Source organism: Falco rusticolus, chromosome 7 (assembly GCF_015220075.1).
Source record: "Falco rusticolus isolate bFalRus1 chromosome 7, bFalRus1.pri, whole genome shotgun sequence".
NCBI lineage: Eukaryota > Metazoa > Chordata > Aves > Falconiformes > Falconidae > Falco > Falco rusticolus.
Genome location: NC_051193.1, coordinates 38,136,761 through 38,153,723, shown reverse-complemented (window position 1 = coordinate 38,153,723; position 16,963 = coordinate 38,136,761). Strand labels below are relative to the sequence as shown.

At 42.2% G+C, this 16,963-nt stretch overlaps 1 protein-coding gene across 2 annotated transcripts in view; it reads left to right on the top strand.

Moving 5' to 3' along the window:
* The first annotated feature begins 498 nt into the window (after positions 1-498).
* Positions 499-16,963, top strand: part of EVL (Enah/Vasp-like) — a 131,917-nt gene continuing 115,452 nt past the window's right edge. The window contains exon 1 of one of the 2 annotated variants that reach the window (XM_037394065.1): positions 499-617. In XM_037394065.1, coding sequence (XP_037249962.1) covers positions 595-617 — 23 coding nt within the window. In that variant the 5' untranslated portion in view covers positions 499-594. The remainder of the gene's footprint in view (positions 618-16,963) is intronic. The other variant, XM_037394062.1, reaches the window with a different exon arrangement.

Here is a 16,963-nt window from a genome sequence, read left to right as displayed (position 1 = left end):
TGGGGATAGACTACAGAGGAAATGATTTCTAGCAGATAAACTACTTTAAATGTTCTGGCGTTCATGGAAGGGGAGGTTTGTGGCTGCAGTCTTTTGTTCCATCACTGATGGTTTATATGAATAAAAACAGACTAAAATATCACTACAAGGTAAGAAAACCAGCTTGAATGGGCCTAATTAATCTCTTCGGTTATGACATATACTTAGTTTTTAGTATCCTCTGCTTGCGTTTGCTGATTTTGATGTGGCATGTGAATGATAATTTAGCTGTGGAGCCTGTCGTGTACAGTATTTGACTTATTTGGCTTGAATAATAAAGATATCAGCCTTGTATTCTTGGAGTATACTGCATTAATCAGACTTGCAGGAATGATCACATGGTACTCTATCGCCTTTCCCTGTTAGCTGCTGCTTGTCAGCAGCTGGCTGAGCTGTAGGCTGCAGGCCAGTATCTGCATACCCTTTCTCTTCAGAATATTTCAAATATACTGTCTCATCATTATGCATTTTGCTGCAGTTTGACAAACTAAATGGTCCTCCTGCACGTTAAGAAGATTATTTTAAATTTCAGAGCATTTTTGTAGTTACTAGGCCATGTATGCATTTGAAGAATTCAGGTAGGCTCTCTGTTTTATACATCAGTGTGCTTGGTTTTTGTTCTCACAAGGTTTTTGCTGTGTAATGTCAGTCAGCTCTACAGTTAGTTCTTCAATGTGCAAATATTTATTGCTTTTTAAAACCTCAACCCTATGCATGGGGAGAAGTGCTTGAAGGGTAAGATGCAGGTAACGGTAGCTAACTGCATGATGAAGTGCAAAGCTGGGTAATTGATTATATCTTGCACAAATTTCATCGCCGAACAGCCAGGAGCAGCGAGTACAGTGTAGTTATAAATATAAACCAGAAACTGTTCTGTTTAAAAGGGTCTTTGCTATTTTTAGTTCTGGAGAATCTGACAGATGCTCCTTCGAGATAGAATACTGATTGTGATAGAGAAAATTGATGCTTGGATTGTGTATAGGATCATATTTTATGCTGCTGCAGAATATACATGTTTTTTTCATAGTCTTGTAGCTGCAGAATTCCTTATGAACTACGTTTAAAATAACAATATGGTGAAGTTTTTTGGGGGTTGGTTTGTTGTTTGCAAACATTTGAGCAACTGTGATTGTTAAGGGTATAAAATTAGCACCTTTTATTTGATATTGGTTCTGCTCAGTATTGCCTCTGCCCCCTCTCCTCCTCCATCCCCACCCCCAATATAACTCCATCCTTATGCAAGTATTGAGGTCTCTTAAAACCGTAATACATTTTTGAAGATGTGAAACAGCATTTCTGTCCTCACTGAGCTAATTATTTTATCTGCAATAAAACAGTATTGGACTTGAAAAAATTCTGGTCAGTAGTTGTGGGGTAGGGGGTTTCTCACTTTTTTGAAAAATTTGGTTTGCTTAATGTGTTCAGCTCTTAGAACTCCTGTTATAAAACTGTCCAGATAAAATGGTGACGTTGTTATAGCATTAGGGATCATCTCATGACATGGTTGTCTGTATATCGTTAATATAATATACCTTAAAAATACCCTTTCCTTTTTAATTCAAAACCAGAGATTGTTTGACCAAGTGTGTAACTAGAAGAGAGGATGGATTCTCTTTGTATATGAACGAGCATTCTGTACCAAATATTTTCAAATTAAACTTTGTAACCTCAGATGAAATATTACTAACATTCTTTCTGCCTTTTGTTAAAGCATTTACAATATTGGCAATTTCCCTTATTTCGTGATTTGGTGATCGGTTCTGTGTGTAAGGGAGCGGTGTCAAAAGCAGTAAAAGCAGGTACAGGACACCCCCTGCTCCCCCAGACGCCCTGATTCCAGCCATAAGGGGTGAGGAGATACAGGCTGACCATGCATACTTCTGTTGTGAAATGCAGTACGATGCTGTGTGAGGGAAAAGATTTTGCTGGAAGACAAGATAATGCTGTGTAACTGCAGTTGTCATAGGGCTTTCAGGAGATGCTTGAAATCTTGACTTTACTGATGGCTGGCAGTAAAATAAGCTGCAAATGGTCCCCAAACTTACTGTGCCACTTACTGTACCCACAGAGTTGTTTGTATTTCACCCAGCTGGTTGGGTCCTATTCTTAATAGAGTGAAACTCTCAATAAATCTACACAAGAAGAAAAAAGCTGTTTTAAAAATTCTGTTTTAAAAGCCTTATCTGTCTTTCAGTGGCTTTCCTAGACATCTTGGTCCAGGAAGACACCTACCTTTATGGCAAGAATGGTCAAATGCTGATTACGCTCCCATTAGGCTTATTAAATTACTTGTCATCCTCTCTTAGGCTTGGTTTGAAAATAGTGTTAACATTTGATGTGAAGACCTCCAGACGTTTTCTTTTAAATCTTCTGCACTGGCTGTGGTTTCTGTATAGCGGCGTTTAAATGGCATTTATTTTATTAGACATTTCCGTGGTGTTTTTTTAAGGTTGTATCTGCATGCTGATTTTTTTTTTTTATGGTATGATTATTCTTGTGCCTGTGGCTATATTACATTTTGATGGGATCAAAACATATCTTGCAATATAAAGACAAAAAAAAAGATCTAGTTGAGCAGCAGGGTGGAAGTCTTGCTCCCGGGGGCTCCTGGAAGCGAAGTTGATGAAGCAGTAGATGGCACTCTCCTCTGGACTAATGGCCCCTGGTCCCTGGTGACCCCACACTCTTTAGAGGTGCCATTTTCCATGTGCATAAAACGTAAGCTTGCACTCATCTCTCATCTTGACTTTGACCTGAAGTGGGTGCTCATGTGCATGCTACAGAAGCGTGGCTGTTTCCATCTTTCACTGCACTTACAGGGCTTGAGTACCCAGGTAGCTGGAGAAGTGGTGACCCCACCGGTGCTGCTCATGCAGACCCGTGTGCACAGCGTTTGTCTGCGCTCTTCTGCCTTTTTCTTTCTGCCTCCATGCAAGGTCTTAAAGACCTGCAGGACTCCCCGGCTGGGCAGTGGGGGCTGTGGCACCCTGGCCCAATGCCAAGAGACGTCGCTGTAGTCTGGCTGCCCGAGTTCCCTGGCAGTTTCAGTTTGATGCACCTTCTTCACTTCCCCAGCAAAATGATGCCGGGGTGTTTTTATGAAGTGTTAAGCAGCCGCCGGACTGCTCTGCAGGAGTGTCTCACTTAAGGGCTATAAATGACCCCGGTGTGCTGTTTGTGGAACGCTTATTTGTAAAGCCCTTTGGGATGAAGTATTAACCCTGTGGTCACTGGCTGGATGAACAGAGACTTAAGCCTCAGAAAAAATAGGGTGTACATCCATCACATAATCGCATAGGTACTTGTATCGGCCAAGCTTGGTTTATCTTCCTCTTGGGAAAACTGAGCTTGCTTTTCAAGCGAGGGTTAGAGGAGCTAAGCCTCTCCTCGGTTTATACAGGCTGCTGGTTTCTATGTAACACCAGTTGGGTCCATTTTCTTACCGATTTTCTGCACCATCTTCATAAACCCCCAAAGCTCACATACATTTTGTTTATAACTGGAGGTAATGTTGTTCATCAGCCACGTCTTTATGAGCTCCTGCTGACGGTGCTGTTGTAAGGTGACTTTGCATGTGAAGCCAACAGGAGGATGGCACGCTTGGCCACGAATGGTACTCCTCATTTGGTATCTTCAGTCCAGATTTAGCTCCCTAGCAGCAGAACACAAATGCATTTTCTCTTCTTTTGTTGCCATGCCTTTATCTTTCTGGGATATTACTTGGTATTCTTTGCAGTGAGCTAGTGTCTGTCTATTTCTGCTACGCCGCCCACCGTGGCATCGCAGTATTTTTAACTGCATCTTCTATTCCCCCATCCACCAAGCAAAACTGAAAATGCTACAGGAAGGAAAATGAGCGTCTCAAAATAACCTGGCTATGAACAGAGGAAACAAAACCCACGGATGAATAGAAAGCAAAGGTCAAAATGAACGTGAAGCGTTGGGGTACTGTGACGCATGTGGAGCCGCTCACCTGCAGATCCCCAAAGCAGCAGCAGCAGCAGCCAGGCAGTGCCTCCTGGGACTAGCTCATCCCCTGGGTCTTTGAACAAATGCAGACATTGAGTTTACCTTGCCTATAAGCATTTCATCGTTGAGATTAGCTGTGGACCTGGACCAGCACCCAGGAATTCTGATACCTAAACCTCTCCTTTCACTGCTGCCAAACAAAAGGCTGAATACCCCAAATTTGAGAATTCTGGTTTGAATATGATTCTGCAAAAATGAACTCTGATGGGATGTGCCCATCAAACTCCTGCTCTGACTTAGGCTGAAGCACTCACCGCATCACGGTACCTCCAGAGTAGTTGGCACATTTATTATTAAAGAACAGTATAAAGGGCGAGCACGATCATTTTGTAAAGGTGGACATAATATTAAAAGTTGAAGGCAGGTGGCTTTTCCTTCCCCCTCCCCCAAAGAAATAGCAAGATGATTTATGGAAGGGACAAAAGGCTGGTACTCCAAAGGGATGCAAGTTTGTCTCCTGTGGCTTTTCCTGATGAAAATTCCTAAGGAGGAGGCCTTTGGAATAACCCTAATTTTCAGAAGTGCAACTGCAGTTTGAATAACCAAGCAACTTTAGGAAGCTGTAGGTGAGGCACAAGGGATTTGCTTGCATCACAAATTGTTCTTTAAAAACAACAGAAGATTGCTGTTCTTTTCTATAAGAAATATGATCATATTGATGAGCAAGAAGCATCAGGAGAATTGCCAAAGGACTATTTCAGTTGCTGCAAGAGTGTAGCTTTTGTGGAGAGAGTAATGGGATTGCAGCGCTATGGAGAAGTGAAACAAATTGTTCTTTCAAGCTCTGACCTCCCAGGTTAGATGGAGCAGCTAGTGCAAAACACACCAACTAGCGCAGTTAGTCTTTTCTGACAAGAGGGAGAAAAAAACAGGGAGTAATTGTTGTCGAAGTCAAAAGTTGTTAAAATGAAAGGAAGCAAACAAGTTTGAGATGGAGAAAACCCAAGGATGGGATTTTGGCATACCATAATCAGTTGCAGATCTCAGCACCTTCTAACCTGCATGGCTGAACTCACCAATTGTGTGGTCATGTTCAAAGTACCCTGTAGGTACTTAATAAATAACCACAAATGTGTGAACCTAAAAGCTTAAAGTGGGCAGCTCATCTTCAGCGGACAAGTGACGCTGCAGGCGTGCCGAGCCTCCGCCGCTCAGCACCTCCTCTTCAATGGGCGACGTCCACCAGTGAACCAGCTGCCTGTGTTCCTCTTTTTTGTCCTTATGTGGATACAGGGAAATTGAACACAAAACTTAATAAAAATACATTGTTGAGGCAGAAGCTTTTGAACACACGCAGGAATTGGCAAGTCTAGTCATTGCATTGCGAATGTGAATATTCCATACGATGCATCTCATAAGAGAAAATGTGTGTACCTGGGGGGGGCAAGTTAAGGCTCCTGTGAGATCCATAATATACCCTTTGTGTCGTTCTTCAGTTAGGAATTCACCCTTCAGTTTGTGACCAAGAGGCTAAATTTTATGGGCTGGTTCTGAAACAAACTTGCACCAAATTAAAACAGGAGAAAAAGGAACTAGTTTTGCGTTCTCCTTTTGCTGAAGGTAGTTGGCTGAAATCTGCCCCTTGATACTTGAGATTGATTTTAGATCCTCGATTTTTGGACAGTTGTTATTTATCCACACAAGGCATACACCCTGAGGAAATGTTGCTTCTTAAACAGCAGATTGAATCAAATGTTTTTGCTGACATATTTTTCCCTGTGACAACTGACACTGCAGTTGCCACATATTTCAGTGGTTTAGCACAGAGACATTTGAAGAGAAGGGGAGAAATACTTCTGAGGAAGTAATGTGAGAATACCATTGCTGGGAATGAAGGTAAACAGAAACTATTCTCAGAGTGGCTATGTTGTAATATTTCTCCTGAGGAGGCAAATAGCTAGAGACTCTTTGTTAGAGATGGCAAAGCTAGGTTTGGCCAGATTTTAAGGGGAAAATATTCTGGTGCCTGGAAGTATAATCTTATTCCAGATATAAATATGAAAGGAGTTTTATCTCAGGATATTCACTGGATTAGAGGAGCTCTGGTGTCTATGTTAGGAGGTAATTTCCAGTCACATTAAAATCAATGTAAATTGTCTGTGGGGTGTGTATATAGTGCCTGAAACATGGGGCTGTCTGTGGAAGTGTGGAGTGTTCCCATCTTTTCTCCAGTCCAGCTGTACACCCTACAGAGCAACAGGCTCACTGGTGCTAGAGGCTTGGTTAGGCTACCTGAGATCTGCTGCGGTGTAATTCATTTGCAAACCCAAGAAATTTCCTTTCTCTTCCCTTTGCCTTCTAGGCGTGGTAACTTGTTTTTGCATTCCACTGTTGTCTCTCTCATCCCTTATACATGTTTCCCCCACCCCCTTCTTCTTTTGACCATCCTTGTAGTAATATTCACAAACAAGAAGTGGCTGCTGTTGTTTAATGAGGATTCAGACACACTTTTCAGAACTGAAGCTAGTTATCAAGACACATGGAAATTGATGTCAATCTTTAAAATGCAAACAAACACATGAGTACAGATGGTTTCTTTAAAGAACAGAATTTATGATAATTTTTAAATCCACCTGTGGGCATCCATTAGAGCAAGTCATTCACAGTCCTGCCTGCTTCTTTTAAGCCTTAGTGTAAAGTATATAAAGATTTGCAGCACTTTAACTGAATTTTCATGGAAAACAGCTGTTGCCCACCCACTGCTTTCTACCTACAGTGTCAGCTTCTTAGGGGCAGATGCTTGATTTCGCTATCCTGGTGTCTTCCAGAGATGCTGATTATCCCTGTCCCTGCCCTTAACTTCAGATACATGATGGCAAGGATGTCCATCTTCCCTCTTGCCTTTTCTTGTGCAGCAAGGGCAAACAGATCAAACTGCTGGTCTCACTATTTCTGCTCTTCATAATGTAGATACAGGATATGGGGGCTTCTTCCTATGATACATTTTAGTCCTTGAAGGTCATCATTGCCTTTGAAGGGGAAAACATTTTTTAATAGTTATTCTAACATAAGTTGGGTTGGACTCCTGACTGACCTTGTTTTCCTGTGAGCTGGTTTGATTCCTGCAGGAATCAGTGGTACAGAGCTGGACAGGGTGACCCATGCCTCTCTCTTTGCACAGGAGGGAGAGTGGGACCTCACAAATCTGCTGCTAGGAGAACCTGACTACACATAGCATCAGCTCAAACTCCATCCTCATAAGCTTTATGTTCATCAGCTAGAGGTGGAGAAGATATGGTGCTTATGGGGAAAAACCCACTGACACTGATGCTTCATTACTAGAAGCACTTTTCAGCTGAGGACCTCACTGTGCTTTTAAGGAATAAGCCTTTCACTCCCCAATTGAGATTTTCTGTGAGGACAGGCAGAAACTAGGGAAAGTTGCTCCCTGCCATTCCTACACAAAAGCCTGTGCCCAGAGCTGTATCTCAAACCCTCCTTTAGTTGTAAGATTTTTGCAAGCCTGGTGCCTTGCGTCCTTGGAGACTTTCTGGGTAAGGTGTGTCCATTTGCTTCTCACAGCTTGGGATCATACAACCTTGTGTGTTTCAGATCAGCTGCCCACAAAATGACGTTGAAACCCCCGTGATTTAAGTGGCTCATACAAAGCTGCTTGAAGGTTTGCTAATATACACACACAGGGGGAAAAAAAAAAGGAGCTGACAGCTGAAAAATCAGCGTCCAAAATGAATGTTGAAATTTCTTCATATTATTATGCAGCTGTGCTGGCTCACAAGATTACAGGGAATTAAAATAAAATGTTTAGTTTCTTCTCTTTAAGGTGATATCTGTAGTTTAGATTACTAACTGACCAGCAGCTGGAGAGCTTCTTCATGCCACCCAGGGGCAACATGGGGTTAGTTTCATGCTTTGGACTGCATAGCACTGCTGGGTCCATGCCCTTTAGAAACCATTGCCCCCTCCTGCTAGAGACTAATGTGGCTCAGGTAAGGTTATGAGAAGAAAAATTTGCCCGTTGGGTGTTTGCAGTATTACTTTTCCAAAGCAGTTAGAGAAAGCTGATACTTGTTTTTCCTTCATTGCAGCTAGGGTGGAGCAGGGAAAGGTAAGGAGAATGATGTCTGTGAAATAGCCCATTTCTTTCCACCTAGGTGCGATGAAAGCAAAACTGAACTCTGAAGAAGAAGGGAAGTGACCCGAGTGAGAGGAATGTAGAGGAAAACTTTACGAGGCCAGAGATGTGTGTAACAGGTGGAGCTGATATTGCAAAGTGCCGTGAGGTTTGGGTGGTAGCAGTCCAGCAAAGGTGATTGCTAGGCTGGGCTCACGGGTGATTGTGTTTCACAGGTGTAGAGTTGAGGGACTGAATCTCAAACTGTATGAGAATAAAAATTTTCTAGCTGTTCTCTGGTGAAAATACATGCTTTGATATTCTCCATTGTAGTACGACTGTTTTGGCGTGAATTAGCTGGGCACCGTGGTGTCCCCATGTTGATTCAGGATACGAAGACTTAAATTAGAATTCTACTGTGCCTGATTCTGGATGGCTTGGGATGAAAAATCATTCTGAAAATCACACAGAGTTGGTTTATAATCTGGATTGTCCACATCCTAGGCAAGTGTCTTAGGCTGAGAGATTGTGCTGTCTTTTATGGAAGCTGATGTATTTCCATAAAACATGCGATTGTAATGCTGTTGTAGCGGTCACGGTCTAGGGATATAAATGAGGCAGTGTTCAAAGGGAGAGGGAATATCTTTTATTAAACCAACTTCTTTAATTGGCGAAAACAGGCAAGCTTATGATTACACAAGCCCTTTGCAGATCTGAAACGGAAGTTACAAACAAAGAAATTAAGAAAATATTGAAGCCACCCAGAAGAAGGATAATTCTCTGAAGTAAAAATTCTGCTTTTTTTTCATTAAAGTTTCAATTGCTAGCAATGGTGTAAAGCCTCAGACTAATTACTCACTAAATTTGTCTGTGGGAGAGAAGGAAAGAGGGGGAAAAAACAAGCTTGAAGGAAATAAAAGGAGAAAAAGACAGATAAAAATTTAGGAAAAGAGGTGATTGAAACTTTTGTTTCAAACTGAAGGAGGGTTTTGCATCAAAAAGCTTGTCCTTTCTTCTGACTGTAAGAATTGGTCTAATAAAAGAACTATTCCTGCAAACCTTGTCTCCACAGATTGTCTTTGCTCTGATGAGACAGCACTTTTTGATGTCATTTCATGCTAACTGCATTTCATGTAGTTAACGCTGTTCTGCCCAGCTATCGCAGCTTTGCTGCTGTTTGGCAAGGGGCTATTATAAAGTCACATTAAAATGTCAGTAACATATAAGGCTCTTTTTGAAATCCATTGCAAATTATTTGACATCAAAGTCACATTCTTCTTTTAATTGGGGAAGGGAGATCTAAGAACCATATTTCAAAAATCAAGAAAAAATCATTTTACATGTATGAGATTTTCACAAGGGCATGTATCTGCTCTGATTATTCCAGGCAGGAGGACCAGCTGGACACTATTTATGTAGAAAATTGGCCTTTGTCTTTAAAGGCTCACATAGATGTGGAATATTGGCATTATTTGAAAATTTATGTTTGTTTTTCAGTGCTAAATGTGATTCTGGACTTATCTGTGTGTATTGCAGAATGGAGGGAACAGGCATTTTGACCCTAACATTGTGGAAGCTGCTATTTTCTTACATGCATGATTTTTCATTGCATCGTGTTGCGGGAAAACAAGACTAATAGATGTAGACTTCTTCCACAAGAGCGCACTAAAACTGGCAAATTACAACATCTCCTGCGTGATTTTTACATCATCAATAAGATGTACCAGTAAATGTTTGCAGTTGACGGAGTAGTATAGGTAGGCAGTGGTGGTCAAAGCCTTTTCAGAAGCACACACAACAGGCACAAAATCAAGAAAAAAATCACTCGTAACCCAGAAGGATGCTGTTAGAGCAAATGAAGTGCATTTTGCTCATGACCTTGTCACCAGAAAAAGAGGTTCGTGTCTAGAGCCTGTGCCTTAGGTCACATGCAGTTACAGTACGGCTTGGGCATAAATAAATGCATGTCCCAGATAAGCCAGATAACTGCACCATAGCTCTATGTCTTTTGAAAACAGAGAATACAGCCCAAGCTCCACCGTGCTTTAAAGCAAGTCAGGCAGTCTGTTGAGTCAAATGTAGGTGTGCTGTATGGTACAACTGGACTCATCCTGTTCTGGTGTTGGAACAGTTCTGTTGCAAGAGAAATAGCAAATGATTTAGGAATCCCAAGTACTTTGTAATACACAGGGTGGGGGAAAACCCACCACCACCTTTGGAAAAGGATCACCTTCAAAGCTCGAGGATGACACTTCAAAGACTTACTGGCTTGTTAGACAAGGTTATTGGTGCTAATAATAGGTAATGCATTCATGTCAGTAGCTCCCCTATAGTAATTTTTACCTACTCAATATAACTAATGGTATTTTCAAAACTCAGACAGCAGAGGCTCATTAAACCAAGATAGGCATTTATTTAAACAATTTATGAAGTGCAGTGTGAAAAGGAGGAGAAAGAAATCTTCCTATTACAGAAGAAAGTGAAAATGAAGTACTCACGGGGTGCAGCACGAGGAAGGTATCTTGGTAGTTTTACATGGAAAAGATGTCTGATTTGTTTTGGAAAACTCTGACATTGCTGACAAAGATGTAACAATATCCTAGTTTTGAAGGCTGAAGTAAGAGAAAATCAATCTTGAAATATGATGTGATTCCCTAGCACTGAGACTTGGGGAACGGAGGGGTTGTTCGGAGGGGGATGCAGTGCGCTTGACATTGCCTTAGCTCCTGCTGCAGTTGCGCTCCTTTCAGGTACACTTTTCTCCCCCCAGAAAGGACCACATCCATGCCTGCAAGTGCACAAGCACTGGATGTGGGTGTGAGCTCACTGCAGCTTCCCACGTCCCTTCTGAGCTCCAGCCACGCTTGTGTGACTGTGGGTCTACGTCAGGGTAGCCTCAGTTGCCAAATACTGGGGATTTCAGCTGGTTGCCATTGCCTGCGTGGGTGAGGGGGGAGCAAGAGGTCAGATAAGGACCAGTTTTCCCTGTAGATGTGCAGTTTGGTTTCTGAGGTCTGGAATGTGTTTTGCTTTGCTTTTTGGATTTGTTCCGTCTGAAGTATCTGAGGTCAGTCTGGCTGGCCAGGCGATGCTGAGGGTGGCAGCCCCAGCTCGGGGGCGCAGGCAGGAGCCGCACAGCTGCTGCCATGCTGCCATGCACAGGGATTGCCACATTTGGGGTCCCACCAAGGTTGGAGAGCCTGCTACCATTTTACTTCTTGGGGTTTTCCCCCAATCAGTTTCCCCACTGTGTTTTGTGATCCAAGTACATGCTTCATTTTCCCCATACTTCCCCATAAATCAAAGTTTCTGGTGGTATCTCAGGACCTCCGAGGTTTTAAAATCTTCATCTGCAAATCTCATGCATGTAAATTACATGTAAGTAAATTAAAACAACTAATCTATGAACTCAGTCAGGACTTTCAGTTGTTTCTTGGTGCTCTAAAAGGATGATGTGAGCCTTTTGATGGGTACCACAAATAGAAACTTGAACGCATTTTGAGACATACATCCCGTTTTATACTTTACTGAGTCCATCTGGTAGAGGAGCTGTCGAGAAAATCCAACGCAAGGGAAGCAAAACCCTGCCACTGTGTTGCTACAGTGGAAAAATACACACCGTACTGCAGCTTTGCACTTGTGGTTTAAGATGATGATGAGCAGAAAGTATATTTCTAGGGCTTTCTCTGTTGAGCAGATTACTTAAACACAGATTCCTTCAGATGTCTGAGCTCAGCCGTGGAAGCATTAAATAAAAAAGTCAGAAACTTGACTAAGACTGCTCACTGAAGCCATTATTAAACTTTAAAGGAGGCAATGAAGCAAGGATTAAATGTAGCTGGGTGTGGAAAATAGCTGTGGAAACAGGTGTTGCTTGTCACTTTGAGTTTGACTTTGATGTTCAAGCAAGCTGAGGCAAGTGGGGACAGAGCTGGTGGACAGACGAGGAGGTGCAGGTGCACAGACTTTGCTGGAATCTCAGCCCCTCACGCTGCTGCTTGCTGGAACCCCCAGAAATGTGCATCAGTGGAAGCCCTTCATCTGGGAACATGTGCCAGGGGAGTCGTCTGGTTTTTCATAGTCAGTGCTCAGTGTGCAGGCTCTGGTCTTTGCTCCAAAATCTCTGTAACCTCGACAGGGGATCAAATCTGACTGTGACAGTTGTGCAGGAGAACTGAGGATTTGTCTCTAATGCTGAGATTTAGTGCGGCTGCTGCCAGAACGGGTACATGCGTGCCTGTGGGCACGGGGTGCTGTGCCTCAGGCTGCGAGCACCGCGGCGGGGGGCTGTCAGGGCTCCTGCTCCTCGCTGAGCACAGTCCTGCTCTCGGGGGGCAGGGGGGACTCTGCTTAAACAAACAGGGGCAGCAGAGCAGTGATGTGATCACAGCTTTGTGGGGGCAGGAGGAAATCCGTGCCTCATAACTGGTAACGGGGCTGAAATTGGTCCCTGTTGCTGTCAGCAGGTTGCTTTCACGGCAATGTGTATCTTTCTTGCCATGAGTGTGGCTGCAGTAGTCTGCCTTGGCACTGGTGCACCTCCAAAAGTTTTCCTTGCTGTCACCTTCTCCTCAGCTTGGCAATGTACAGCCAGCAGCCCACCTCGATGGGATGCCCAGGGTTTCTGCGAGCCACAGGAACTCCTCCTCTTCGCTCTGCGCAAGGTGCTGGGGTGTGTGCAGGATCAGTCCCATGGCCTTTCCCAGTGAAGAGGTACTATGTGACAATAAAATGAGCAGAGATGTTTTCATCCACAAATGCCAAAGAAAAGGGAGGTTACTCACCCATGTGTTAAAGCCAGAGAAATGGTACAAGGTGTCCCAAATCCTGAGTGGTGCTGATGAGAGAGGTCCTGGCTCCCTGCTGTCATGGGTCTCTCTGGTCCAAGGATGCCCTCCCTCTGAAACATGACTGTATGTGTGTATATATACATGTACATACTTATATGTCTATATATTTTTGTCTCTGCATTTCTACATTGTGCTGTAAATGGAAGCCATTTTCAGATTAAAATGAAAGCGTTTGTATTACGTGAGCACTTTCATTGGGCTCTCCTTGCCAGGGTTGTAAGAACAGAGGATGGAGACAGTGACACTTTGTTTTGATTTCTAGCCCAAGTCGCTGCATACAGTGATTCAAGCGTGGCTTCTAGACAGGAGTTATTCATATCTGCCCATTAGATTTGGCAAAAGACTGAAGATTTGTTTACATTACCGAAATTCAAATCTATTTGTCTGCTAATATTGATATGGAATGTGTGGGCTTTTATGTATATAGAGATCTATTTATATATAATCATATTTAGACAGAGAACAAAGAATGATTTTTTTTCATTAGTACGTGATTTTAACAAGCAACAAAAAAATGGAACATGGCGGTAAACTTGCAAAGTGTCAAATCAGAAGATAGAAATCCCAAAGAAATAGGCATGTCAATACCACTGCAACACCAGTGCAAAAAAAGCATTTGCAAATTAATTTCAGCTGTTTTAGAGATAAATATCAGATAAATGCTGTCTTTGTAATGGTAATCATGATAGTGTTCATATAATAGTTAATAGTATCCCTGTTTTGATGAAGGGCACTGGAATCCCGGAACGCTTTAAAGATGTTTATCAATTAAGACTCAGTGTTCTTGCAGAATGGTAATAATTATTCCTACTTTACAGTTAGTAGGAAAAGTGAGGTTAAATGACATGTCAAAGGTCAGATTCCAAATTAGATGTAGTGCTGGGAATAGGAATCATGACTCAGCCTCTTTCAACCCGTAGTCTCAATTCAGATGTTTGAAACGGAAATACCTTGCCCTGTTGGGAATTCAGATTCAAGATCACTCTTCAGAAAGCTGCTTGTCTTCTACTTTTGTCTTTTTTCTGCAGTGGAAATTAGCCCCACTTTCATCCATAAGAGGATAAGCAGTGCTGTGGATGCGGTTGTGCAGATGTCTGAGATGGGCTTCATTTCCCTCCAGTGTCTACATCCAACCTGGTCCCTGTAGACACCTTGTGTAATCAATGGAGAGAAAAAACTGCTGCTAACGTGATTCATCTGACCTGTTTTAGCCACCTACTTTAGGAGTAGATGAAGCATGCTCTGGAAACATTTTTATTTCTCCTGATTTTAAGGGAGTCCAAATGAAGAACTGAAATTTAGAGGTTATCTGGACTGGGTGAGGTGAAGCAGAACTCAGGACAGCATAAGTGGCTCTCATATGTCATCTGGCCCAAATTGTGTTTTACAGCAGTTTACTTTTTTTATAATGGGGTTTTGCATGTGGCGCTTTCATTTTCTTATCATCTTTACTCCAGTTTATGGCCCCTGTTTTCTAATGTCCATTAAATTTAATTACAGTTTTAGAGTACAAATGTGGGAATGACCCAGGTACTGTCTCATTGACTTGGGTGAGATCACAGCTTTGAATTCAGTTTATTGCTTGAGCGCATCTTTTTATTTGAGGAAATGGAGTAAATAAGCTCCTTTGTAAAATGTGGTGTTGGTCAAGACAGAACTTGGCTTGTGCTTGGGCTACAAGCAGAAAAATACAGAATGGCTTCAGTGTTACCTGGGATGTTTCACGCAGCTCTGATTGCACCTCTTCAAACAAGATCACCTAATGCCCTCTTGTAGTCAACGTTTAGCAGTTCTGGTCTTTGTTTCTCTGATGCTTACCTCATCCCCCAGGATGTTCTGTTCTTTAAGTTTACTTTAAATTCTCATTGAAATGTATTTCTAATGCAGTGCCTGTGATGCTTACACAGCCATCTAAAGACTACCTTTACAGGGGTACCAAAAGCACTACCGCAGGTCCCTTTGTATTCCTAATTCTATTTATATATTCATATTCTATTTATGAAAGCCCTTCCTGTCTGCTAAGTTGTATGATGCGCCTTGTAGTTTGCAAGTGTTTTTTATGCTTTGGCTCTATTTTGGACATGTAAGAGCACCTAAATCACTGAAATGTCAGTGCTGTGGTGTCACAAAGATTTCCAAAATAAAGATGTTTTTTAAAGTCCATAGAGCTACCTGTGCTTGGGTAAGGACTTCCAAATGAGGAAGACTATGAGGATAACCTTGTTCATGATCTACCTACCTGTTCATGATCTACCTACATCTATGGGCTGCTGGAGAAGTCATGGAGAGGATTTCAGGGGATTTAAGGAGGTTCCTGGTGTAGTAAACAACTGAAACATAAAAGTGGGTATGTCAAAGTGTATGCTGAGCTTCTCCTGGTCTGTGATTTACATTGACAGTCCGTAACTTTTGTCATCTCAGTTGGGTGTTGCTGTCTTTATGCTTTGAATCAATTAATTAATGAAGCTGTGATAGCTGATATTTGCCTGAAACCGCTTGTTTTTCTGCAGTGTTTAGTTTTAAATGTCATCCTAGACCAGCCTAGTTTCACTGGTGCAGTAGTTCCCAAGCACTAGAAGGAAATTCCCTTCAAGAAAGTAATCCCAATGCTCCTGTTGACATCATCTTGTCAGTGTCTCAAATTGTTGCATTTTGTATTGACTAGCTGGGGATCTTCTCCATGCAGTGCTACTTTATTCCTGTACTGAGTCTGTCTTATAATTCATTAACCAGTGAAATAACAGGGAATAATGAAAGCAAACAGCTTAAACATGGAGCTTTCTGAAAACTTGGGCAGATGGGCCCATTACATCGAGTTTATGTTTTAAATCCCTTCTCACTAGGATCACTTCTTTTTGTTTTAAAAGTTGGGCTCCAGGAGAAGAAATCCCATATCCCTTCTTACACCTGACTAAGCTTTTGCATCTCATCACTCAGCAGAGGGGTGCTGCCATGCTTTGAAACGTGTACGTGAATATCCTAAGCCAATAGTTAACCAGCCAAGCCCGTGTTAAAGTGAAGGCTACAGTTACCTACGTGTTCCAGGAGATGGTCTCTTCTTTCCCTGTTCTTGCTAGTTGCAGAGTGACTGAACTTGACTGTATACTGGGGCATGATTCCAACTGTCTTACCAAATATTAAGCAGATGAATATGTAAATAATTTTTAATGCCACTGTGCTAACATCTTTATCAAAGTAATAAGGCACTGGTGGCTGTCTCTTTAGGAAGAGCGGTTTGCTTTTTGGTTTTTTGTTTCATTTGGAAATGAATTGATAGTTCTCATTTTGCCAACTATGGCATTGGAGGGAATGAACTTCACAGTGAAATTTGGCTATAATAAAACTCATAATTTGCTTAGTTTTAATTTGACTTAGTTTTAAAGAAGGCAGTTGTTTAAAGCAGCTGGTTAAGTACACAGATGTTCGGGTTGAAGGCAATCCAATATTAAAATGGCATAATGTAGCAACAAATTCTCATTTAAAAATGAATGGCTGACAAAAGAAATACTTAGTGAAGCACCCTACCTTTAATTATAGTGGCAGATATTTTTCTTCTGGAAGCATGTGTTCAAAAGCTGCTGAACAACTGAGCCTTCTTGCTAGCAGAAAATGCTGTGTTGCACTTCCTTAAAGAAAGAAAAGATGCATTCACCGGATTACTGGACTCAGTTCCCCGCTGCGAGATTGCTGCCTAAGCCTGCAAATGAAATGGCAGCGGCTATGCAAAGAGGTTTTATTCATCTGCAGACAGAAGAAGGGTTGTGAAGTCATAGAAGGAAATAAAGCTGAAGGTAACGTGCTTGTGTCAGGATCCTGCTCCTCTACAGGGGCCAGCAGAGTTAATTCTTAAGCTGGGATGGAGACCAGCTGCCTCAGTGAGTTTCCTTGTGAAGACTGGGCTCTCAACTGTAATATTTTACTCATTTTGACGTATGCCTGCCCAGCGAAGCATGGAAGCATTGGGCTTTCTCTC